Here is a 26,444-nt window from a genome sequence, read left to right on the forward strand (position 1 = left end):
TCTTTTGTTTTTGTTTAGTTGCCAATTACTTTATTACACTAATTCAGTTTGTGTAGGACATTTGGCAGTCCACACTGAACCCTGGCCAATCCCCCTTCGTGGGTATGTGCCAAATATCAAGGAAGAAGAAGAAGAAGAATCACTCTGTAAATAAACCTTAACAGTGTGGTGGGAGGTGCTGCAACGATCAACACGGATTGCTCTCTTCCTCGTTCGAGCCGACGACCCGCTGGGCTCCCCCCTTTTACACCCACAATGATCCAAGACGGCGACGCATGACATCCAGGTCCAGCGGCACCCGTATGGCAGCATTACCGTGAGCCGCGGACGTTTTCTGGCAAGGCTGGCGAAGACGTGGACGAGTGGCTCACCAATTACCAGCGGGTGAGCAAGTGCAATCGCTGGGATGCCACTGTAATGCTGGCAAATGTCGTTTTTTTCTTGGACTCCACAGCCCTGACATGGTTTGAGAACCATGAAGCATCCCTAACGAGCTGGGATTGTTTTGAAGAGGAGATTCGAAATTGTTTCGGGGATACCACGGCAAAACAAAAATGCGCTGAGCAGACTATTCCAGCGAGCCCAACGGCCTGGTGAAACATGCACAATGTACATAGAAGAGGTCCTAAAACTCTGCAAAGCGGTGAATCCGAGCACGTCTGACGAAGACAGAGTTGGCCACCTCTTAAAGGGCCTCGCGTTGGACGTATATAACTTTTTATTACAAAAGAAAACTTAGATTTTCCCGCGGCCGTGATCAAACACTGTTGGACGTTCGAAACTTTAAAGCTGCGTCGCATAACCCCGAAATTCGGCCGTCTGCCTAACGTGACCACGGTTGCAAGCGTGGATTCTCACGAGCATTCACATGAGCCTCCGCATTTGGGCGACATGATTCGCCAAATTGTCCGTGATGAGCTCTCCTGCCATCAAGATTTGAACCGCAGTGCAATCTCCTGTGATAGCTGCTCCCTGCAGGCAGCTCCCATCCAGCGTTCTTCTTCTTGGGGTTCTACCGCTCCTCCTCCCGTCCGTGAGCACTGAAACGACTCATATCTGCTCCCCTAGCTCGTTCCCACTACAGGGTGCCACCTCCTCAGCAACAAACCCAGCGGTTGTACTGATCGCTTCGATCCTGTTACCGAGGGCTATTATTTGGACCATGCTCGTGAGCCACCAGTCTGTTACCGCTGTGGTATGCTTGGCCACATATCCAGATTCTGCCGCCGCCGGAACCCGGCCCCACGCTACCAGTGCCAATGGTCAAATCGCCGTTCTACCGTGAGTCCAGAAGTCCATGACCCGACCTATCCCCCTCCTTTCGGCTCCTACCGCTACGCACCAGCACGCAACGACTCACCAGTTTCTGACCGCAGCCTGACTCCTCCTGCCCGCCGCTCCCGACGTTCGCCTTCTCCCCGCCCTTCTCCGCCTCCGGGAAACTAGCGTGTGCGGCCGATGGAGGTGCGGTCGCCAGGTCATTGATATTTCCAATTCCTCTACCGGTCGTTATGCTGAAGAACCGCTTGGAAGTGTTAGTGGATGGTGTTTGTGTTATGACCTTTGTGGATATGGGTGCTACAGTTTTCGTGATGAGCTTAGATTTTATCTCGGCCGCAAAGTTATGTTTGGTTGGGATAGAGCTGTCATATTTCGAGGTGTAGGAGGAGAATCGTTGGTTCCACTTGGTATTTGTTATGTAAATGTAGCGATCGCTGGACACGAGTTTAGAACTGAATTTACGGTGCTCCCTCGCTCTACGCACGACGTTATTCTAGGAGTTGACTTTTTACAGCAGTGTGGCGCAACTCTCGACTTCAACAGTGGCGAGATATCAATAAGCCCCAGTCTTCGATCGGCCCTCATAGAAGAATCGCCGCGGGCTGTCTAAGTGTTTTCTGTCTTCGAGGATACCGTCGTTCCGGCGATGTCCGCCATCTTCGTCCTAGTTGCGTCCTCGGGCGCGGTTCCCAATGCCTTCGATGCTCTGGTGGAACCCGCTTCCCTTTCCGGTGCCAAAAAGAGTGTGTTGGTGCCCCGCAGCGTTGTTCGGGTGAACGAGGACCGTGCCACGCTTTGGACTGTCAACCATACCAACGAACCTGTCTTATTGCCGCGTGGTTTGAAACTCGCCGACTGAAGAAGAACGCCTTTCTATGCACATCGCCGCGTTCAGTGACGGCGTTGCTCGTTCAACTAGGCGTCCCGATCATGCCGATTCCCAGTTTCAGTATATGATAAATGAATCGCTACCCACCAATGGCCGCCGAATATTGATGGAGGTTCTTATGAAACATGCGGACGTGTTCGACTTTGCTCGAGATCAGCCACCACCGATTCCGACTTCCTGCACCCATCACATGATCGACACTTGATCTGCACTGGATCTGCACACCCGATTAGACAGACACCATACCGTGTTTCACCTTCAGAACATAAGATAATTGACGAACAGGTCCGTGGTATGATGCAAAGAGGAATTATTCAGGAGTCATCTAGCCCATGGGCCGCCCCTGTGATTCTCGTGAAAAAGAAAGATGGCACCTGGCGATTTTATGTCGACTATCGCCGTCTCAATACTGTCACCAAGAAGGATGTTTACCCGCTCCCGCTTGTTGATGATGCCATTGACTGCCTCCATGCAGCTTCCTACTTTTCATCTGTTGATTTACTGTCCGGATACTGGCAGATACTGACGCATCCGAAAGACAAGAAGACGGCATTCGTGACTCCCGATGGGTTATATGAATTTAACGTGATGCCTTTCGGCTTATGCAACGCTCCGGCTACCTTTGAAAGATTTATGGACACTCTTTTGCGTGGACTGAAGTGGAAAATTTGCATGTGTTACCTAGATGACGTAGCGATTTTCGGGAGGACCTTCGCCGAGCATAACAGCCGTTTAGCTGTGGTCCTTAACTGCCTGGAGAAAGCGGGTCTCGTGCTGAACTCTAAGAAGTGCCGCTTCGGTGAACGCCAGACCGTTGTGCTTGGGCATTTGGTTGACAAAGATGGTGTTAGGCCTGACCCACAGAAGATTGAATCTGTCAGCTGCGTCAAAGAGCCCAAGTCAGTGAAAGAACTCAGGAGCTTCCTGGGACTTTGATCTTACTTTCGACGCTTCATCCCTACGTTTGCTGACGTAGCCTACGCCCTCACAACCCTCTTGCAGGAAGATATTCCTTTCAAATGGACTCCTGAATGTGATTATGCGTTTTGCCAGCTCAAGTTTCTTCTTACCTCGCGGCCCATACTGCGTCATTTCAGCCCGACAGCTCCCACTGAACTCCACACTGACGCAAGTGGCATCAGCGTGGGTGCTGTGCTCATACAGCGGCAGGACGGAAACCAACACATGGTCGCTTACGCAAGTAGCACCCTTAGCAAGTCTGAACGCAACTATACCGTGACTGAGCAAGAGGGCCTTGTCGTCGTTTTTGGCGTACAGCGGTTTCGCTTTTACCTTTATGGACGTGCCTTTACAGTCATCACCGATCATCATTCGCTTTGCTGGCTGGTGAATCTACGCGACCCCTGCGGTCGGTTGGCCCGCTGGGCATTACGCCTTCAGGAGTTCAACTTTACAGTGTCGTACAAAAGTGGCCGCCAACACGCTGACGCTGACTGCCTCTCGCGGCTGCTTCTCGCAACTACCCTCTGCGATGACAACTTTAACGACTATCTTGCCGCCATTTCCGTACAATTTCCGGATCTTGCCACTTTCCAGCAAGAACAACGAAAGGATCAAGACTTGGTATCACTTTTTGAAAAAGCTCGTGATCCGGCATCTGCGAACCCTTTCTGCATTCGCGATGGTTTGCTGTATCGAAAAATTACTCGTCTGGTGGTGCACGCTTTCTGCTAGTCGTTCCGGCTAGCCTCTACTCCTCTGTTCTACACTCTATGCACGGTGACGTTACAGCTGGGCACTTGGGGTTTGCCAGGACTCTTACCCGCATTAAGAAACATTTCAACTGGCCAAATATGCGTCGAACGACTCAGCGTTACGTGAACTCCTGCGTGCAGTGCCAGCGGTTCAAGCTCCCCATGACTTCTCCGCCGGGCCACTTACATCCGGTGACACCACCGACCACATCATATGAGCAAGTGGGTGTTGACCTCATAGGCCCATTTCCCCGCTCGTCCAAAGGCAATCGCTGGGTCATCGTGTGCGTTGATCATCTCACGCGTTACTGTGAAACTGCCGCCATCCCTTCCGCCACCGTCGCTGACGTCTCTTTCTTTCTTCTTCACGCTGTTGTCCTCCGTCATGGGCCTCCTCGTGTAATTATCAGTGACCGAGGCCGCCAGTTTACGGCAGATGTTGTGGAACAGCTTCTGCGCTATTGTACTTGCCAGTTGCGTCACTCTACGCCGTACCATCCCCAGACAAATGACCTCGTTGAACGTACAAACCGGACACTGACGAACATGCGTGCGATGTATGTTGATTCGCAGCACAAGAACTGGAATGACGTGCTTCCATTCATTACTTACGCCTATAACAACTCGAAGCATGAGACAACTTCTTATAGTCCATTTTTCCTCCTCTACGGCCGTCCGCCTCGATGTTCTCTCGACACCATTTTGCCGTTCTCTCCCGACAGCGAGCCTTCTGTTTCGAGCACCCTCTGCCGCGCTGAAGAGGCTCGTCGGGTCGCCCGATTACGCACTCTGGCCTCGCAGGACCGCTCTAAGCAGCGCTACGATCGTCAGTATCAGGATGTCTCCTACCTTCCCGGCGACTTAGTGTGGCTCTGGACACCTCTCCGCAAGCGTGGTTTGTCCCAGAAGCTGTTGTCGCACTACACAGGCCCATTTATTGTGCCCAAACGCATCAATGAGTTGAATTACGTCGTGTCTCGACAATGTTCCCAAGGTCGCCCCTCTCAGAAAACACAAGTAGTTCATGTCGCAAGAATGAAGCACTGCCACTCTCGGGACTCTGACTGACAGCCCAGGGACTTCGTCTGCGAATGGGGAAATGTCAGGCATGCGCACAGAAGAGAACAAGGAAGTGCAAAACGAGACTCTCCAGGATAGAGGTTGAAGAAGAGGAAGCTCGCCATCTGTTGGTTAGCGCATCAGGCTAAGGTACAGAATCACTCTGTAAATAAACCTTAACAATATATTGTACCAATAAATTATTAATAAACCTTTACCACTTAGTTTGTTTGCAAGAAAAAAACATTTTTGCAAATGTGTGTAACATGCAAGGCTGATTTTGTTGATGCCCACATCACACTGACACAGATAAAGTAAGATAGTGAGTACCAGTGAAAAAAAGTTATTTCTAGTCTGTGTTTGTGCTGGGGGGGGGGGGGGGGGGGGGGCTTTGTTTCTGCTTCTGTCTGCATTCAACAAACTACATTTATAAGGATTGTATTTGCAAAAGAAAATAGCACTCATATTAAGACATGCTAGGCCGAGGACCTGGGTTCAGTTCCAGCCATAGTGATCGTGGCATATCAATGAAGGTGAAATGCAAGACACACTTGCAATGTCAGTGCACACAAAGAACCTCAAATCAATGGCAATAATTCAGAGCTGTAAGCTATGACGTCTCCTATAGGCAGTATATATTGCTTTTGGAAGTTAAACACCATATACCACACTGAAAGAGGAACAAAACTTTATTTACTGACCAAATAAACGAAAAAGAAACGAAACTCGTGATTGCCCTGGCCTTTAATAGTGACGTTGAAGGAAAGAAATAGTATTCAGAGGCAGCAGCTGGTGATAGAAATCTCCATCCAGGCATGGATATTCAATGAATGCTTGTTTTATTCTGAATTAGCATATCTCTAGAAGGAAAATTGTTCATGAAGGGCCCAGAGATAATTGCGGGACATCTGCAGGTTTTGTTGATGCTATAATGCCATTTGTGGCCATTGTGAGCACCTTTTCACTAATATCTACTACCCTGCAAAACTAAGAAGTAAACAACATAAGTTTGAAAAGTGCCACATTGCTGCAATACCTAAACAACAGCTGCAAGAGCTGTTTAAAGCCACTTGGAAAATGCACAAACCCTTTTCACTACATGCACGGCGGAAGGTGTCTGCACGCAGTAGAGGTACTCAGAAACGTAATGTATCAGCTTTTGGGGTTGAAGCACCGCTGCGGACGGTTCGCATTTTTTTTTTTTGATGCAGGCCTTTGCTTCACCGGACGGTTTAAGTGGGGATCTCCCCGAAATACAAGGCGCGCGTTCCCTAATAACTGGCAAAAATAGCAATTCGGCTGGAACCGATTTGCATGTTAACGATATGTAACACAAACCTGCGTCTGAGAGCCACGACGGGTTTCATGGCGCGGCCGTGCGCCAGCGATTAAATACCTGCATAAATAAACCTCATTTAATTGATTCGTGGCAAGACTAGCCACTAGAGCACTAGCCTCATGCAGTCTTTGGGGAAGTCTCACGGCACGACAGCACGCACGCACATCAACGGCTAGCAGCAACGTTACTATAGAACAAACTCTAGAAGCCAGCACATGGGGATCTTGCCGAAATACAAGGCTTGCCTTCCCTCATAAAATAGATCGCATTTCGGGGTCGATTTGCATGTAAGCGGTATGTAACAAACCTGTGTGTGAGCCACGATCAGGGCTTCGTGAAGCGGCCGTGCACCAGCGATTGAATCAATGCACAAATCGCATTTAGTTCATCCGGAGCAAGACAAGACGACTAGCCTCATGCGGTCTTTGGAGAAGACTCGCGGCACAAGTATAGCACAAGAGCGCCCACAACAACGCCCATCGCACGCTGTCTAGGCACACAACAGTACGGGCTCCGAGGCCCTTGCGGGCGCTACCCTCGCTAGCTGGGAATGGGGGTGCCATCCAGCCGACGGCCTCTTCTCCCTCTCCATCTTCCATTTCCCGCTCGCGCCGCATCCCTTTGCTGGGATCAGATATACGCACCCGGCTTTGATCCCGACCGCCGGCGGCTGCGTTTCGATGGAGGCGAAACGAGGTGGCGTCCGTGTGCCGTGCGATGTTAGTGCATGTTGAACATCTCCAGGTGGCCGAAATTACTCCAGAACCCTCCGCAACGGCACCCCTTACCCTATTTCCACTTTCACTCCCACAGATAAAAGTGTGACAGATGCTGCGCCTTTCCATCCACGTGTGTCAGCTGTAGGAAGGAAGAAAAGAAAATGCGCGGGCGTGCTACTGGCTCTATAGCTAAGGCACATCCGCTTTCTCGTACAGAAAGAAGAGAGAAAGTAGACAAGAAAAAAAGAGAGAGAGAAAGACGTGCGCTGCAAGAGCCGTTCTACACCTCCTAAGCAGCGGCGGGTGCAAGGACGGCCTACAACAGATAAAAATTCGGTGGATTCGGTGGCAGGCTAGCCCTCGCCATGCCCCGCCGCGGTGGTGCAGGCCCGACTACTGTGCCGGAGTACCCGGGTTTGATCCCTACCGCAGCGGCAGCGTTTCGATATGGAGGCGAAACGAAATGGCGTCCGTGTGCTTTGCGATGTAAGCGCACGTTAAAGATCCCATGTGGTCAAAACTACTCCGAAGCCCTCCACTACGGCTCTTCTTTCTCTCTATCCACTTTTACTCCCACCTCTCACCTCCCCCATCCCTTACAGCGCGGTTCAGGTGTCCACAGAAACACGTGTGACAGATACTGCGCCTTTCTCTTCCCGTGAACCAATTATTATTATTATTATTAGTCCTCGTCGCAAGCAAGTGTCCTAGAAACAAGTGTGACAGATACTGCGCCTTTCCATTCATGTGTTGTGGCCTTAGGAAGAAAGAAAGAAAATGCACGGGCCTGCTACTGGCTCTGTAGCGGAGCCACCTGCGCTGCTTTGTGCGAACAGAAGAGAGAAAGTAGAGAAGAAAAAGAAGAGAGAGAGAAAGACGCGCCGCAACAGCCGTCATCCGCCACCTAAGCGGTGGAGGGTGCAATGACGACCTACAACAGATACAAATATGATGACAGACTAGCCCCCGTAGCAACCGGCTGTGACCTTCCAGTCCCAGCCCCGTAGGGCCAGGATCAACCACCGTAGCGTACGTTAAAGATCCCCAGGTGGTCGAAATTACTCCGTAGCCCTCCACTACGGCTCCTATTTCTCTCTTTCCACTTTAACTCCCACATTCCTCCCTTCCCCTACGGCGCGGTTCAGGTGTCTACACAAGCAAGTGTGACAGTTACCGCGCCTTTCCTTTGCTGTGAACCAATTATTATTATTATTATTATTAATTTCCATAACTGTACACAAGATAAAAATGCGTATTATTCAAAAAACAACGCAGAGCTTAGTTTCCAGGGTAGCGCCAATAATATCTGCAAACATGATTTCTTACATATGCTGACGCTATACAGGCTATGGTATACCAACTTGTTTCATGGATCGTCACGCGTTATGTACTATGGCATTACGAACTAAACTGCATTACTCGGCTGTTTTAAAGGCACTTTCTTGATTCGTTTAATTGGGCCGAAGTCATTTTGTTTCTTTTGAGCCTTTGACTGTTCTAACAGTAGCGACTCTATCGTTTGCTGAGGAGGCTGCTGAGCACCAAATTGTTCCTGCTCTCTCCTCGGAGGAATCGCCTGTCCGGCGTCGCGTTCTTGTCGCGGCTGCTCTTGCCGTGGATTGAGTCATGGAACGACCTCCTGGCACTGCGCCCATCCAAGGCGCAGTGCTTTACATTCACGGTGCCGGAACCTGTTCCGGCGGACAGCCTCATCGACACTATCGAGGAGGTTGTCGGAGCAGGGGGGCTGAGGTACTTGCAGCACCTTGGAGGTCTTCGTTTCCTGGCCGCCGTGTCCTCCATGGCTCAAGCGACCAAAATGGTGTCGAGAGGTGTCTTGCGTCTCGCCGGAAAAGAAGTGCCGCTGGAGCAGATGGGAGCTCCGGTGGTTTATGTGACGGTTTACCGTCTTCCCGCGTGCGTCAGCGGTGAGACGCTCGCTGCGGCGCTTTCCCCGTATGGAAAGTCCGATCCGTCTCAGAAGTAGCGTGCCAGTCTAAAGAGCCACGTCCGTGACGGGATGCGGCTGGTCAAGTTGGAAATGACGCGGTCACTCCCCAACTTCGTGATGGTAACTGGGACCCGCGTGATGCTGGAGTATCGAGGGATGAAACGCGTGTGTTCCAGGTGCGCCATTGAAGGCCACATTGGCGCTGCTTGTTCGGTGGTGCGCTGTGGTCGCTGCAGCGCTTACGGTCATGATAGTGCGAGTTGCCGCTCCGCGTGCAAGCGCTGTGGCCAGTGGCGGCGAACATCCAACGGTGGATTGTCTTCTACAGCACTCTTATGCAGCTGCTGCCAAGTCGCCCTCGGAGCCTGGCGTGCTTGAGCAGAGATACTAATATAGAGTCCAGATGAACGGGAATGACATTTGCGCCTCCTATCTTGCGCATATCTACCTATTTATTTATTTACAACACAGCTGAAAGCCTCCGAATATGAAATATTACATGATCCTCTTTGATCCTGTGCCTGGGCTTATCTGATAAATTCTTGAGAATTGGTTATGTTGTATGCCAAAGAGGCTCCTTCGTGGCATCGCAGACGACTGCCGCGCCGCCTCGCTCGCCTTGTTTGTTTGTAAACAAGGAGGAGGTCAGCAGGGGTGGAAGCGGCTCGAGCATTTTGGAGTAGCTTTGGAACATAGACAGCATTGAAGGGTATATCATCATTCAGTTTTACTCCTCCTGCCAATAGTTCATTCTTTGCTTGAGCAATCCTCGTGCTCATTTTTAATATCTTAGCAGTAGGCCATATGCCTTTCCAACATTCTTGAAAAGTTTCCTAGTGATTGATAGCTTCGGTGTTCCAACCCATAAAGCTTCAAGTATGATTTTGTCTGACATAGGCCTGAAGTGCTTCTCAGGAACAAAGGATCTCAATGTTGAAGAAACAAAGTACTACAAAACAGCCGGCCAAGTTTCCTAATGGCTTGCGGTAGTTTACGCTATCTGCTTCGTTTGCTACTCTCTCCATTGGCGATTCAAGAGGCTAGAAGGAGGTGCTACGTCACAGACATAGTGCATCTTTTTCGCAATTAAAAATTCCAATCACCTGTCTCTCATACTAAAATTTGCTTGTGAACAAATATTTATTATGCTCCATGCTTCCTTCCCTTACAAAAATTTTATCTGTGTTAAGCCCAGTGCAAGATGCGTTATCTGTGACAGATTTTATCTTCTTGGGATACAAGATTATCCCGGAAGGAGACTGCAGCCATGAAATTAGGAGACACCTGCTTCTGGGAGTGAGAGCCATGGCTAGCCTTGACCGCCTAGTAAAGAGCAGATACATTAGACTGCCAACCAAGATCCGTATAATTCCTGTTATGGTCTTTCCTGTTGTGATGTATGGATGCGAGAGTTGGACTGTGAAGAAGGCTGACCGCAGAAGAATTGACCCGTTTGAATTTTGGTGCTGGCGGAGACTCGTGAGAGTTTCTTGGACTGCCAGAAGATCAAATCAGTCGATATTGTCGACCATAAACCCTGACTGCTCATTGGAGGGTCAAATTGTAAAGTTAAAGCTCAGCTACTTTGGTCATCTGATGAGAAGAGAGGAGTCGCTGGAGAAAGCTTTGATGTTGGGAAAGGCTGAGGGTCACCGGTGTAGGGGTAGGCAGCGAACGCAATGGTTAGATCGCATCCTCGAGGCGCTGCAGATGAAGTTATGCGATGTTAGGAAGATAGTGAGAGACCGGAAAGCGTGGCGTGATATGGTCCTTAGGGTCACGAAGAGTCGGACACGACTGAACGACTGAACTGAACTGAAGATGCGTTGTATCTTTGCCCCTGGCGCTGTGACATCGTTCCGATGTTCTGCTAAATTTGGTGGCAGAACATGAAGGCAGTAAGTTTGGAGCAGTTTTGGAGCAATATTGCATTTTGGAGCTGAGAAAGCAGTTTGGAGCGGAATGGTGCGATTGGAGCAGCGCTTCCACCACTGCCCTTTATGTGGCGCGTATCGCGACAATCCCACGCCATGTGGTGAACAGACTCGCGTCCCTTATAGGGATGTTTGATTGGGATATGGCAGGACAGCGCTAGTCGCCCGTCACATCCTACACCTTCCGAAGAGCAGGGGAGGTCTTGGCCTGCCGTGCATCCCGACAGTGTCTCGAGTACTCGCGTAATGCTGGTGGAGAGGCTATTAGCTGACGAGTCTTACCCTGGCCGCTCGCTCATCCTGTACTGGATGAGCACGGCACGTCGTGTGCTTACACCCGAACAATACCTCGGTCCACAGGCGGACAGACCTCTGCCTCTTTTATCGCGAGGTTGCCGAGATAAATTCGACTCTCGATGCAGACCTGTCAGATGTTAATGTAGGCGACCTACCACCCATACGCATCAGCGAATTAGTAGCCGTTCGCAGGCTTTCAGCTGATGAGCAACGAGAGACCGCTGTACTCGAAAGGCGAGCGTGGGCAGCTTGTCGGCTGCCAAATGAAGTGTAAGATTTTGACTGGCTTAGGCGCTGGGCCGTCCTCCCCACGAGACAGCGCCTTGAAAATGGGGCATTGTACCAAATGACCAGTTTGCGAACTATGGTGCTCCCGAGATCGTCGCGCATGTTTTTTTCGAGTGTCTAGTTGCGAGAAGAATGTGGCGACTCGCTTATAGAATGTTCAACGTCCGCATGAACCCCGGCGTTAGGGGCCGCCGCAACCCATTTGAACACCTTGTGTTCACTGCGGTTCTGTTTGTGTTGTGGCATCGCAGGCCGTGCCTCGCTGAGGCGCGCCGAACTCCCACCCGAGCAATGTACCCGGCCTTGTAGAGGCTGTGCCTCGTCATCTGGAAGTATCTGTCTGGAGAGTTAGAAACAGACGGTGAGACGCGGTTTCCATCTTGCACAGCATTACTGTATAGCCTGCTGAAGAGAACATTCCCAGAAAGAACCAATCTTGACCGCCCAGGCTTGTATTTTTTGTCGTGTTGTGTGCATTGTACAGCAGCATGTCCAGCAAGTTTGTTCAGTCTAGCACTGACAGCCGCAGAGAGGGACCAATGACTTGCACCATGAATAAAAGCATTAAATTTTACTTGTGCTCAGCCTGGCACATCCATGTGACCTGTCTTCGACCCACATCCTTGCAGCACTAAAGTCTGAGAAATGCTGTCTTCAACATGCAATGACAACTCTGCAGCAGTGGCTCGGTGGTCAGGTATTCATGTACCGAGTTGGGGGACGTAGGTTTGATCGTGGTCGCAGCGGCTGCGTTTCAATGGTGCAAGAAGCAAGGCGCCCATGTAATTTCGGATATCATTGCAGGTCAGAGTCCCACGTTCTCAAAATGAATTAGGGCCCTCCACTACGGCAACGCTCATACATGAAAAATTTCAGGGCCTCGGGACGACCCTACCTCGAGGAAGAAGTGGACACCGGTCCCTCATATCTATCCCAACCTTCACCCCCACCCTTAACCGCTCCCCCACCTCTACATCCATGAAGCTACTTAGTTCTGCCGCAAGCTAAACGCCTACCGTAAGCAGAAATAAAGACGTAATAAAAAAAATAAAAAAAAATTCAGGGAATGGAAAGGCGGTACTAAAGGCACTATCACATTAACTCTTAATGTGAAGTTTGGGCGTCTACTTTTTCTCACATGTGTGATTTGCTATTCAAGGATTCCAGTGGGTTAGATTAATTGCCCTTAACTTTAAAGGAGCTGCCAAAGTTGGCAGCTCCAGCTAAATCGACCATGCCAAATGGCCTCGTGATGTCACACAACCAGTTGCCCAATCAGTGCCTCGCCATGTCACCTGCCAACTACCATCAGGTTGTAATTTTTTGCTCACAACGCGGAAGGATTTTCTAGACAAGAGGGCCTCTAAGGATGTCACATGAATATGCATTCATGCACTTTAAACTCGGGCGACTACAGTTTCTGGACCAAAAAGGTGCATTTAACCTAGCAGCAATGAACAATTGTCAGCATCTTTCCTTGAACTGTGCTTTGTAAGCCATATCTGTTAGCAGCTTCCTAGCATCTTCTACAGACAAAAGCTTGTGGATATGTGTTATCAAACTGCCTGGTGGGTAGCATAGGTTTTGATGGAACCAATGAGCTTGAATTGGTTGTGGGTTGAGAAAATGGTATGAACTCTGGGGACTACGGTTTCTGGGCCAAAAGGTACATTTAACCTAGCAGCAATGAACAAACATTGGTGGCATTCTTCGTTGAACTATGCTTTGTAAGCCATATCCTACCTACAACTCAAGTCATGAAGAGGTCTGTACCCACAGTATAGCAGTTGTCCAGCTGTCCCCTTTCTTAGCAACCGAACTCTCGTCTTCATTCATACTGAAACACATTTGGTATGTTTCCTTTTTTGTAGTGGTATGAAAGGATTGGGATAACCTACGATATTTAGGATGGCTACTAGCATGAGCAGTATTAAATTTAACAAGCATTTTATGACGTCTTTAGTTACTAAGCAGAAGTCAAACTGATTGAAGCACTATTGATTTGCTAATGTACCGGTGAAAAACACAAGAACACACAATTCCAACAAAGACAGGCAATTTCCTTTAATTTGTTTACTGCATGGCAATGATATCTGAACAACAGGCACGACCTGTTATCATCTGGTTAAAAAATAAAAAAAGTAAAAAACAAAAAAAGTTGCATGCATTTGCTCAGGCTTATATATGTAGGGTAAACTGCGTAGCTGTTTCTAAGGAAAAAAAAAACAGTTTGACCAAAATGTGGCTTCCTTGGACTAGGGCCAGCGAACCACTTTGTGGTTCTTCATCTATTTTAAGTTGTACAAACACTCTATTACCATCAAGCAGAAAGCCAGACTTGCTAGCCAGTGTGCATATGTTTTACAAAGCTAGAATTTGCATGTTTCGATTGTAGTTTGTACTGCCTTGCTGTGGATACAAATCTAGAATTTGCATGTTTAGATTTTAGTTTGTACTACCTTCCAGTGAATATCTAATGGGGGAGGCAGTAAGTTGCACTGATGGAATTCACAACTGGTTTTTGGCCCCACAGCCACAAATAAAAATAGCAAAGACATACCAAACTCCCACAAAAATACTTATCATTGATGTGTGACCGCTTACAGAGTAAAGTATAGAAAATAATGATTTAGGCAACCAGTGCCAAGGCAACGAAGAAATTGAGTCGTGTGTGTTGTCCAGTTTGGCCTTGACTCGGTTGCTATACTTGGGCGCTGGTTGCCTGAACCATGTCGAAGTCGAACCAACTTGCCCAACAGCACAAGCCTCAATCGAAGAGTTTGAAGCATCAGCGCTCAAATCTCGAATCAGTAGTACAAGCATAACAGTAGAAACTTCAATTAATCACGCACATTTCGTGGCACCACCAAAGAACTATATGGATCTAGCGCTAGCGCAGTCCCACACAGGCAGACGTTTTAAAACTCGGATACACATTACGCTACAAGCCAGAGCCAAGTACTTGCGGGCAACACATGCGACAACAGCCGTAGACACCCTATGGTAACAGCGGACCGCGTCCGTGAAAACCGCATACATTTAGAACATAAATATCTGTAGCGCATTACCGTAAGCACAAGACAATTCGCGAAGGCCAATAGTTTAAAATATGGCTTAATGTGGAAGCAGACGGTGCCTGAAGTGGGCGCAAGAAAACCAACATCGCTTCAGCACTATTGCTGAGAAAAAATGTGAACTTGCAGCGCAATTGTTTCCACGCTCGTTTGAGGTTAATGTCAAATGAAATGCTTTCTAAACCGGGAGGAGCAAAACAATACTCTGAGATATTCTGAGGAGATAGCGAGCTCGCTATACTGGGCGCAGCCATCTTGCAAAATAGCACCAATGACACTAGGAGAAAAAACAAAATCTGTCAAATATAGCAACATTTAACTGTTCCATAACATGCACGCAAAGTAGTGAATTATATTGTATTTTGGTGTTATAACGAGTAAACAAAATAATTTGTAATATTTCTAAAGGCACGTGATTGTGAACAGTAGCAGTAGCCAAGGTAGTCAAGGGGTGTCAAGGGTAGCAGCGTAGCAGCGTAGCAACACAACGCAGCCACAGCGACATTAACAGCAAGGTGCATTGTGGCGCAGCACGAAAAAAAAAAAACGTGTCCCCGGTGGTTTTGAATTCGGATATCATCAAAGTGGAGCGCATCCATCATCATGCACGTTGTAAACTTCGGCAGTGGATCATGGTTCGGACCAGCGCACGGAGACCCGAGGGCGACGGGCAGCGTAGGCGCGATGTGTTCCACGCAGTGAGAACCGAAAGATGACGACCCTTCGTTTAGGACTCCATACGGGTGTTGTAGCTAGAATTCCGAAGCACACGTCTCTGGCAAGGCTGTAAACAACCTAATATTTGACACGGGGCCTGCTGTCCTAAAAATAGTAGGGTACTGCAGCTTTTTTCAGACGCCTGCGGCTGTTTCGTTGGTGATACTTTGACGATGCGCGAGTGCTGCCATGGCTTTGTGCAAACTTTCAAAAGCTGCATTTCAAAATGCGCGAAATAAGAGAACTAGATAATGCAACCATGGTACATGTTCTCTAAGTAAGAATGAACTTCATGCTGCAAACTGAACTATGGCACAATTATTCAGTAATCTTGATTCAAAGGTAATTGCTTGAAATGTAGGGAAAAAGAAGAAATAATTATGCCACCATCTTCTACAACTGCACAAATGCAACGAGCGCTCATATTTTGCACAGTTTTTGCATAAAGTTCCTACAATTAAGCAACCTTCTTTCACCTCCCAGTTATGAGCACTCATTGTGTGCCCGGCTTCAAGAGCATTTTATAACACCAGTACAATTAGTCATACCTTGCTAACAGGTACACATTGATTTTAACTCAAACTGCCTCATAAAAAGTTTCCTGTTATAACAAATTTTGATGAATCAAAGTATGAATGCAGTGTCAAGCCAAGTTTTTAGCAGTCAGTTGTTCAGTTCTTTCATGTTCAATATCGTGGTTGCCATTTCATGCAAACAATTCAACATCTTGACGGGCCTAGCGAGTTATGACAGAACATGGTATAGGCCACATTCTTATATCTTTACAGTGGAACTGTGTTTGTTAAATAAGTGCCTCGTCTCACACATAATTACTGTGGAACTGTTATCGAAAGTGCACACGAAAAGCTATTTATTAAAACTAGAAAACCCGTGCAAGCAATCAGTACCTCTGCAATGCAAACATTTTCAAGCTACTGCATTAGCACCGATCGTATCAGTGCAAAAAATGGCTCTTGTCCCCATTAATTCAGCGCATGACACCACGCCCTGTCGCGCCTGTCTGCCCGCATCTCCTGGGAGTGTCCAGTGATTGTGTGCACCCAGCAGGCCCCATTAACATAATTGAAGAGTGAGCGCACGAGAGGTGTCATCTTAATTGATTGCGAGCAGTTGCCAGCAGCACTTTTTAAACATTATCTGCAAAGCTTTAAAATTTGACTTGCATGCTCACAAAGACTACCTTCGTGGACTTGCATTAGAATATTACCATAGGTACCATTTCAGAGACCATTGAAGTACTCATCAGCTCAGCATGTTTATCAGCTTCAAGCAGGTAGGACAACTTTATGGACTGTGACTGAACTACCTTAATCAAGCAATTCTTGAAGCTTTGTGAGAGGTGCGACGATATCTGTGATCATGTACATCTGCTTCATTCTTTTGCTTGCCTGTGCCCGCAATGAACACTAATTCTTTCCTGCTGAATGATAGCCATAAAGGACCCACGAAAATGTCTTTCTGGGCTGTGTTCAAATTTTCCTGATCGTCGTTGCATTTGCCATATGTCAAAACCTACTTTCTCAAGCACTGATGCACATTCAATGATATGCTAGGTCTCCTAGGGCACCACTCACATCACACTTGTTTCTGTGTTCAACAGCACCACTTCCACACAGTATTAACATTAAGGCCGTCATGACATAGCAGAGACAGTGTCAAGTTCGGGGTCATTTCCTTCTTGCATTAACTGGAATAGTCCTTTCCGCTTGCAAGGGCAACAATTTTTTTCCAACGGATGCCAAGCATTGCCCTTAAGTGGACTGATGAGGCCAATACATTTGCAGGGATCAAGTGGATTCAACTAGTGCAGGACCTGGTTAACTTGAGAATATGGGAGAGACCTTTGTCCTACCTGGGCCTAGGAGCAGTGTGTCCTACTCAAGATCCAAGGGTCTTGGAGGGCTGGATTCCGATCTCACCCTCTTATCTCAAAGGCAAAGTCTGAGTTTGCAGCACTTGCCAAAGTGGCCATGCCATGTAGTCTTCTGCCGTCAGACAACCAACTACTTTCTGACAAAGTTAAACAGGAAAGACGGGCTCGTTTATATTGGTAAGACGACTGCATATTTCACTACAAAAAACACAGGATAAAGGAAGGAGACAGACGCATGATGAACGCTTCGTCCTGTGTCTTTTGAAGCATTTGCCCTGCGTCTGTCTCCTTTCTTCGCTTTGTGTTTTTTGCACCGAGATGCATATTTTTTTATGGCTAAGGCATGCCTGTGATTTTTTGCTCACAATGCCGATACACTTTCATAACGCTGACAGCAGATTTTCTGCAAAACACTGCAAAACTTTTGTTGTGCTAAAAGTTATACAGGCTTCCCGCGCAAATTCAGTTGAGTGGTACCTTCTCGTGAGTGCAGAATAAAACTCGCTCGATGGCCGATTGGCTGCTGTTGCCTTTTCGTCCTACCAAAATGTTTGCTCACCCATGCCAATGTCAAAATGACATTGCGGCAAAGCGAGCCAGTTCCAAATCAAACAGTTTAGTGGTGTAGCGCCTTGCTCTGGCTGCGCAAAGACTGCGGCCAAGCATGGCCGCTGTAAAAAGAAAAGAAGACGCCGGTTGGCAGTGGCAAGTGAAGCCAGAGTTGACTGGTCTGTTCTGGCCTAGATCCTTATCAGCTGTCTCGTCCTTCGCTCCTGAGTTGTTCAGCCTACAATGTATTCGGCCCCTGTTCCTTTTTGCATAATGCCAGCCTTGCCTCGAGGCCAAGTAGCTTTTAGCTTCTGAGACATTGTTTTGATATGATAGCTTAAAGACTTCGTTTTCCAGAAAATCCAGCAACAGCGGCAATATTGAGGAGGAGGAGGAGGAGGAGGAGGAGGACGAAAAACTTTATTCTGCGAAGCATTCGAGGCACGCAGGCCTCCTGGGTCTCCGCACGACCCCACTTCCGATCTAAACGTTCATGTGATGTTGATCTATGACGTATGCGGCCCGGCTGACGACGATCTTCTGCCTAACCGGGTCCGCTGACCGAAGTGAGGTCTCCCAGTCCTCCCAGGTTCGGAGAGGCAATATTCATGTTGCAAGCGTAAAATCATGGGCATGCCTCCGACAGGTAGCAGTTGGTAAGTGAGAAGGCCGTGCACTGACTGGTCGGCAGGTTGTCTGTCGACACAAAGCCACAAGACATGGCCGGCGTGGTAGTGTAGGGGCCTTGGCCCCTCCGTTTTGGAGCATAACCATGCAATAAAGCAGCCGGCGGCACTCGGCCGGCGCCGACGCTACTGCGCATGCCAGGCAGCCTAGACTGACGAGTAACATGAGTCGCCGAGCGCATAGATAAGCGACGAGCAAACAGGCGCGGGGAGCTTTTTCCGCTGGAGGGCCCGGGCAGCGGCGTTTGCCAGGAGCTCTACATGAGTGTGTGCGTTTTCGAAGCGTCGTATTTTTGCCCGGCAGCGCAAGCCCTTTCCGGCCTCGCCACACGCGGCTTGGCCTTTGTGTTTCCACGGTTGCACTAGTCTCAGATTGTGTGGCGTGTTATCCGTGCTCGCTCCCTTGTACAGTGTTGTGCAGCAACTCGCAAGATTTTTTTTCACCTAGTGTTTATTTTTGACTGCTTAAATTAAAGCGCCTTTTTTTCTTCAACTTGTTGCCAGTCGTTTGTCGCATGGGTGGCAGCTCACGAACCCCCCTGATCGAGGGCTGAGGCCCACAGTAGGAACTCCTGACTCCAGCAGCTCCTTTGAGGGGGAGAGGGAAATGAGAATCGGACCCACTGGAAGCCTTCTATACAGTAACAAGAAGCTCCCATTGATGGCGCTACCTACAACAGCGATGCATCGTATCCTCATCGATCGGAGCAGCCAGCTGGGAGCCGCGGCCGAGTGCCGTGCGCCGAGTGGCGTGGTTGGCAGCCATTGCCCCCCTCTTCACACGGAGCAGACAACTAACTGACGTTACTTGGAATCTCCGCTCTAGCTGCAGCACAGCAGGCCCATATCTGTATTCCTCGTAACCACACCTGTGTAGCCTAGACTAATTGAACCTGTTATGCCCATTTAAAAACTCCTCGAGTAATTCATCGGTACTAAACAGGCATGAAACAGATAAGGAGTCAAGCACATTACTCCTATGCCATGCAGGCACGTTCTTGAAGCAGGTCTTTTTAGCTATGCCTGTTGGTGTTTCCCGTAATGTGGTAGCCCACGAGTATGAGCTAATACACCAATTCAGGGATTGGTGATTCAGGGAGTTGTAAACTAAGTTGTAAAGTAATGAAGATCTGAAGGGGAAGCCATTAGAACTATCGCATTAGTGCTGATTTCTTCCAGGTTTTTTCTCATTTCTTGCGTTTTTTTTAAGTTTTTATTTTTTTATTTTTGAGGAAAAATGCCAAAAGGAACTTGTAAAGGCAATTATTGTCATTTGTAATGCAGTACATTTCTAGGATTTTCTTTGTTGGTATTCATGTCAAATTTGAAATGTATAACGCCAAGTTGTAAGAAATAATATTTGGAGATATTGTAACACTATTTATGTTACTCTGTAAACCAACGCTACTCACACAAAACAAAACTACCCGAGCCAGATGACACCCATACGCCCACACACTTCTTCGTCCCCCTACACTCAACTCGTCTTCTTCCTCCATCTGGTCTGTAACATTTACCCCCCTTTCGAAAACGAAGCCCTCCGGGCGAGTCAGGTGTTGTCACGACTATGACACTTCTTCAGGCGGGAGACATGCGTAATCTCGGTGTTCGCTGAACGTCGCCCACTGGCTGTAAGGCGTGCTATCTGGTAGTTCAGTTCGCCGAGTCGCTCTAAAATTACATACGGGCCGGTGTAGCGGGCCAGCATTTTCTGGTGCAAGCCGCGCTTCCTCATAGGTTTCCAAAGCCAGACTAGGTCGCCGGGGTGATAGGTGATTTGGCGATGGTGGTCGTCATAGCGAGCTTTTGATCTGTCTTGTGACGCCAAAGTCCGCAATCGGGCTATCCGCCGTGCTTCTACAGCCAGGCAGAGAGTTTCCGCTAAGCATGGGTCGTCGTCAGAGGAAGATGGGAGGATAGTATCGAGGGTGTGTCGTGGGAAGCGGGCGTACAGGAAAAAGAACGGACTATCCTGTGGTCTCATGACTGGCAGTGTTGAATGCGTATGTGATGAATAGGAGAACACAGTCCTAGTTTTTATGGTCTGAAGCGACGTACATTGCAAGCGTATTGGTTAGAGTTCTGTTGGTGCGTTCTGTTAAACCATTTGTCTTAGGGTGGCAAGGGGTCGAATGCCTGAAATCAGATGCGCATAAACAGAGAAGTTGTTCTATTACATCGACAGTAAACTGACGGCCTCTGTCACATCACAACTCTCGGTGGACCATGTCGCAAGATGGCTGAATGCAGCATAAAAAGCGACACTTGGTAGGCTGTAGCGGCGGTAAGAGCAGCCGTCTCACAGTAGCGAGTAAAATGATCCACGCATACAACAATCTAACGATTGCCTTTTTGCGACCTTGGGAAAGAACCCAAAAGGTCAACTCCGACTTTCTCAAAAGGAGCCTTGGATGGCACTACAGGGTGAAGCATTCCGGGAGCTACACAGTAGGACTTTTGTGACTTTGACACTCAGGACAGCTGGCCACATACTGGTCAGTCGTGTGGCGCATCCGGGGCCAGTAGAATCGCTCCTGAGTGCAGTGCAAAGTACTCGCCGATCCCAGGTGTCCGGAAGCTGGATCGTCATGCATGGCGCGTGAAATAGACAGACGGAGGCTTTCAGGTACTACCAGCAGGAACCGACGGCCGTTGTCTGAGTAAGCCTTCTTGTATAGCAGGCCATCACGGACACAAAACTGGCGTTTCGAGGTTGGGTCCTGCGCAGCATTCAAGAACGGCTTCAGGTGCTGGTCGCTGTGTTGCTCTGTTCGGAAGGTGCGAATATCGGGAAAGCTCGTAGGTAAAGCAGCGATGTAATGCTCGAAGTTTTCCGCGTCACATTCTGCTGTGGCAAGTGGCAACCGCGAGAGGCAATCCGCATCTGCATGCCGTCGGCCACTCTTGTATGAAATAGTATAGTCGTATTCTTGTAATCGAAGAGCCCAGAGGGCCAGGCGACCAGACGGATCGCGGAGATTGAGTAACCAACATAGGGAATGGTGATATGTTACCACTACGAAAGGCCGTCCGTACAGATAGCGGCGAAACCGCTGCACGGCGAAAACAATCGCGAGACACTCGTGCTCGGGGATGGTGTAGTTGCGCTCAGTCTTACTTAGAGTCCGAGTGGCATAAGCAATGGCATGTTCGCGGTCTTCATAGCGCTGAATGAGGACAGCATCGATGCCTATACCACTTGCGTCCGTATGCACTTTCGTTGGAGCCGAAGGGTTGAAGTGCCGTAAAATAAGATGCGATGTTAAGAGGAACTTCAGTTGCCGGAAAGACGATTCACACTCAGATGTCCACTCGAATGGAGCGTCTTTATGTAGTAAACACGTGAGCGGGTAGGCGACGTCTACAAAACGAGGGATAAAGCGTCGGAAATAGGAGCAAAGCCCCAAAAACCTGCAGAGCTCCTTCACATTACGCGGTTGTTGAAACCCGGCAACGGCTACGGTCTTCTGAGGATCAGGCCGGACGCCATCACCATCGACGAGGTGACCAAGCACCAACGCCTGTCGCTCACCAAAACGGCACTTCTTTTAATTCAGCAAGAGGCCAGCTTGGCGCAAGCAGTTCAGCACGAACACTAGGCGGTCGTTGTGCTCTTTGAATGTCCGGCCAAAGATGACTACGTCGTCCAGATAGCACATACAGGCCTCCCATTTCAGTCCGCGTAGTATAGAATCCATGCATCTTTCAAATTTCCCAGGTGCATTGCATAAACCGAAGGGCATAACGTTAAATTCGAACAGTCCATCGGGAGTGATGAAGGCGGTCTTCTCCTTATCTGCTGGGTGCATGGAATCTGCTAGTATCCAGACCGAAAGTCTACGGCCGAAAAGTATGAGGCAGAGTACAAGCAGTCAATGGCGTCATCAATGCGAGGAAGCGGGTGGACGTCTTTTTTGGTGACTGAATTCAGGCGGTGGTAATCTACTCAAAACCGCCATGTACCATCTTTCTTTCGCACAAGAATTACTGGAGCCGACCAAGGACTGCACGACTCTTGAATGACACCCTGCATCAACATTTCACGAACTTACTCATTGATTACCTTGCGCTCGGAAGGCGCCACACGGTACGGCTTTTGGCGAATTGAGTGCGCATGTCCGGTGTTAATGCGATTATTGGTGCGTGACTCAGGAAAAGAGCGAGTTTGTGGCTTTCGAGAAGTCAAAAACGGATGAATACTTCGATAAAAGATCTTCCAAAGCGTCACGCTCTGTGGCATTAAGGAAATTACTAATCATACCACGCAGTTGAACATTCACTGGGGATGCTGCGACATGCCTCTCTGGTACATCCGTAACCAAGGCCACTGACATTGGCACGTCTTCTCTACAAGAGGCAAGCTTCATGCCAGCTGCTAAAAGAATTCAATTAACGGTCCACAATCGCGTGCAGCCTTGGCTTACCGACACCAAGCAATGAGGGACCAGGAGAGATGTCTTCACGCAGTTCGAATAATTAGGCGTACGATCGCATCAAAAGCTTCGGTTGCCTGGCGAGAACACGAAACTGGAATACACTGCACATACATCGGGGGCACAACAGCATCGTCGCACACGCAAAGCGCGTCACCACAAACAAGAGGGTCCTCAAAGAACTCAGGCGGAAGGCAGCCTTCAACACTGATCTTTCCTGTGCGACAGTGCCACACATGCGCAGAAAATCCATACCTAGAACTGCATCATGTGTAGAATGGGGCAGTACTACGAATTCTGCTGAAAACACGTTTCGTCCAAGACACACCTTGGCTCTACACACTCCAATAGGGTGCAACAAATCGCCGCTAACGCCATGAAAATTTGCATTTCCATCCCATGAAAACATTACTTTGGGCCCAACTAGTTTTTAAACGATAAGCTTATAATCGAAATAGTTGCACCCGTGTCCACTAATGTCATTGTGGAAATACCGTCAACAGACACACGAATCTTATTTTTGAGCATAGTCACAAAATGAGGTATTTCAGCGAGTAGCAGTCGTTCTCCTGCGGCCTCACCTCCATCGGCCGCGGCGCCTAATTTTCCGGCGGTGGTGACTGGGAACGACGCCGCGGGGACGGCGAACGGCGGGCACGAAACGAGGGTGGTGGAGTCATACTGCGGTCGGAAGCCGGAGAGTGGTTGCGCACGCCACCGTGATGAAACTGGCTCTGTGGAGGAGGTGGCCAGTACCTAGGGGAGTAAACTGGGTAATCATTCGTCGTGCCTGTGCACGTGGGTCGGTCATACCACGATGGTGGACGACGGCGCAATTGTCTTGAGATCTGGCCTGGGATGCCGCACCGGTAACAGATAGGAGCAGGGTGGAGAAGGTTTTGGTCCTGAAAGGCCTCAATGTCAAGATGGAGATAAAGCCAGGGTCTCGCTGATCTGCAAGCCTGAGTGGTCGCCTAGGTCTTCGTGAGCGAAGGTCATTACGCTGATCAGGACGCCTGGAAGACACAGGGTTGACGAAATGTTGGCGCGAGCTTTCGTTGGAAGAATCAGAATGTGCTCTTCGGACAGAAGAGTATTCGGGCTGCGATTGGAGCGTGTAGGCAGGTACGCTCGGAAAAGATGAGCGGCAGGACACTGGTGAGTTGTGCCGGTCGTGGAAATCAGGCCGAAGTAGTTCTTCACGAATAGTCGAAGATAGGTCCGTGGAGACATGGTCGTCAACGCTGGCGACAATTGTCACATTGGCCGGTCTTCCAAACTTGGGCGTTATTCGACGGGTCTTCAGCGTTTCAAATGTGCGGATGTGACGAAGGACAATAGAGACAGTCGAGATATCTTTGGTAATGAGCAAGTTGTAAACTTCCTGTGCAATGCCCTTCAAAAGATGTCCCACTTTGTCCTCATCCGACATACGAGAGTCGATGGTCTTGCACAATTTGGGGACATCTTCGGTGTAGGTAGTACACGTCTCGCCGGGTAGTTGGGCACGATGAGCGAGGGTTTGCTCGGCCCATTTCTTGCACGCTGACGAGTCGCCGAAACACTGTTTAAGTTCAGTGACAAAACGCTCCCATGTTGTTAGCGTGTCCTCGTGATTTTCTAACCAGATAAGGGCAGTGTCGGTCAGGAAAAACACTACGTTGTCAAGTTGAGGGGTGGAGTCCCAACGGTTGTAACGGCTCACCCGTTGGTAGTGTCGGAGCCAGCCGTCGACGACTTCTTCCGCCGCGCCAGAGAAAGGTCGGGGCTCCCGGTATTGTGGAAAAGTCCCAGAAGTCGCCTGACTTGAAGTGATGAAAAGCACAGAGCTAGACTCAGTTGGTGGCGGCATGGTAGCGAGCAGTGGCGCAAGTGCAGCAAGGCGGCGGCTACGACGAGGCTCCAGGGACGCACTCTCCACCAAATCTAACACTGTTGATGTTACTGCGTAAACCAACGTTACTCACACAAAACAAGTGCACCCGAGCCAGATGGCACCCGAAAGCCCACACACTTCTTCGTTCCCCTACACTCAACTCGTCTTCTTCATCCATCTGGTCTGTAGCAATATTATTGGCGCTACACTGAAAACTATGCTCTGTGTTGTTATTTGAATGAATACACATTTTTATCTTATATACCAGTTATAGAAAATTCCACTCAAATTGAGCACTACATAAAACGGAAAATGGTAGGTATATAGGGTAGGTGTATGACAGGCAACATCTAGAGTTGGCCAAGAAACAAACACCAGTTAGTGACATTTTAGTCGAAGTCAAGAAGAAGAAATTGGCATGGGGTGGAGATGCAATGCGAAGGCAAGATAGCGATTGTCGCTGTGGATAACAAGTTGCATTCCAAGAGAAGGCAAGCGTAGCACGAGGCGCAAGCAAGTTCAGTGGGCGGATTCGATTAGGTACTCTGCAAGGGCCAAGTGAATGCAGTGAATACTTTCGTCCGTTAATTTACGTAACAGAATGAACAATACGCCGGTTGCGGTAAACACTACACGTAGAGAGCCTATATATATATGTTGCGCCGCTGCTTAGAATAGGCGCCGTGGGCGTTTTTTTCGCCTAGCGGAAGATGTGCTCACTGCAGTGAACCATTTCTGGCAACGCCACCTCAATGTTGCCAGGGCGCATTTTGGTACTCTCTTTTTCTCCCTCGTAAGTACAGAGCGCCAGCTAATTTAGTGAATACTTTTACACGAGAGCGTACTGGGATCGCGCCGAACAGGTGGCTTTAGATTTATCTTAGTTCTGGGGGCTACGGCGGATGATGTAGGTGCGCTAGCACTGCTTTCCCCTACTATGCTTTTATATTCATTTTTACACTTTGTCGAACAGCAAAGAAATACGCTTGAAGGTGAGCATCCGATAAAGCGCGGTCCGAGAAAACTGAGGTGTGACTGACGGGAAGGGAGCGGCCGAAGCTTATGGCGCACGAGCGTCACGCAACTGCTCAGTCCGGACTAGAACGCTCTTGTACCCCCAAAACTGCGCGGTTGCTGAACGATGTTAAAGATCCCCAGGTGATCGAACTGACTCCGTATCTCTCCACTACGCTACCTCATTTTCTTTCCCCTTTCACTCCCACCTTCCTCCTTTCGCTTACGGCGCGGCAGTTGTACACGGAGGTGTGACTGGTACTGTGCCTTTTCTTTTATGTAAACCAATAAAAAAATTAAAAAATTAGAGGGTCTCTGAGAAATCTCTTAAGAGGAGAATGATGAAAGCCTACCCTTCCTTTCCTATCATTTGCCTCTCATTGTTTGCCTTTTGAAGCAAAAAGCTTCACTACGCTAGTCAACAACGCGCTTCGCGTGAGCCGGCGTATGTCGGAGCACGCGTGACGTCACGCACGGCACAGGTGGCCGCCGCCGACTCCGTCACAAGAAGGGAAAAGCGCGGCATCTGTCACACTTGATCTGTGGACACCTGAACCGCGCCGTAGGGGAAGGGAGGAATGTGGGAGTTACAGTGGAAAGAGAAATAGGAGCCGTAGTGGAGGGCTACGGAGTAATTTAGACCACCTGGGTATCTTTAACGTGCGTTGACATCGTACAGCACACGTTAAAGATCCCCAGGTGGTTTAAATTACTCCGTAGCCCTCCACT

General features: G+C 48.9%; 1 protein-coding gene and 1 long non-coding RNA gene across 2 annotated transcripts in view; both read right to left on the bottom strand.

Moving 5' to 3' along the window:
- LOC146182597 (uncharacterized) overlaps positions 1 to 26,444 on the bottom strand; it is a 169,064-nt gene that overhangs the window by 61,960 nt on the left and 80,660 nt on the right. The gene's annotated exons all lie outside the window — the stretch shown is intronic.
- Positions 18,332 to 24,677, bottom strand: LOC146182599 (uncharacterized). Its single transcript, XM_084609533.1, has 4 exons — positions 23,955 to 24,677; positions 23,407 to 23,506; positions 22,940 to 23,042; positions 18,332 to 18,521 (listed from the first exon to the last, which is right to left on the bottom strand). Exons 1-4 carry the CDS (start codon positions 24,675 to 24,677, stop codon positions 18,332 to 18,334), a joined length of 1,116 nt encoding a protein of 371 aa, XP_084465659.1.

This window comes from Amblyomma maculatum, chromosome 7, assembly GCF_055883805.1.
Source record: "Amblyomma maculatum isolate TAMU_Amacu chromosome 7, ASM5588380v1, whole genome shotgun sequence".
Taxonomy (NCBI): domain Eukaryota; kingdom Metazoa; phylum Arthropoda; class Arachnida; order Ixodida; family Ixodidae; genus Amblyomma; species Amblyomma maculatum.

Bases quoted from the DNA above. Each gene is read 5' to 3' on its own strand.
- LOC146182599 (XM_084609533.1), bottom strand. From the start codon at position 24,677: ATGCCGCCACCAACTGAGTCTAGCTCTGTGCTTTTCATCACTTCAAGT. The intron at 23,507-23,954 runs GTACCTGCCTAC...TTCCGACCGCAG, and splicing joins GCCGCTCATCTTTTCCGAGC to TATGACTCCACCACCCTCGT. The intron at 18,522-22,939 runs GTATGTGCAGTG...TGGCATGCGCAG, and splicing joins GATGCTGTTGTGCCCCCGAT to TAGCGTCGGCGCCGGCCGAG.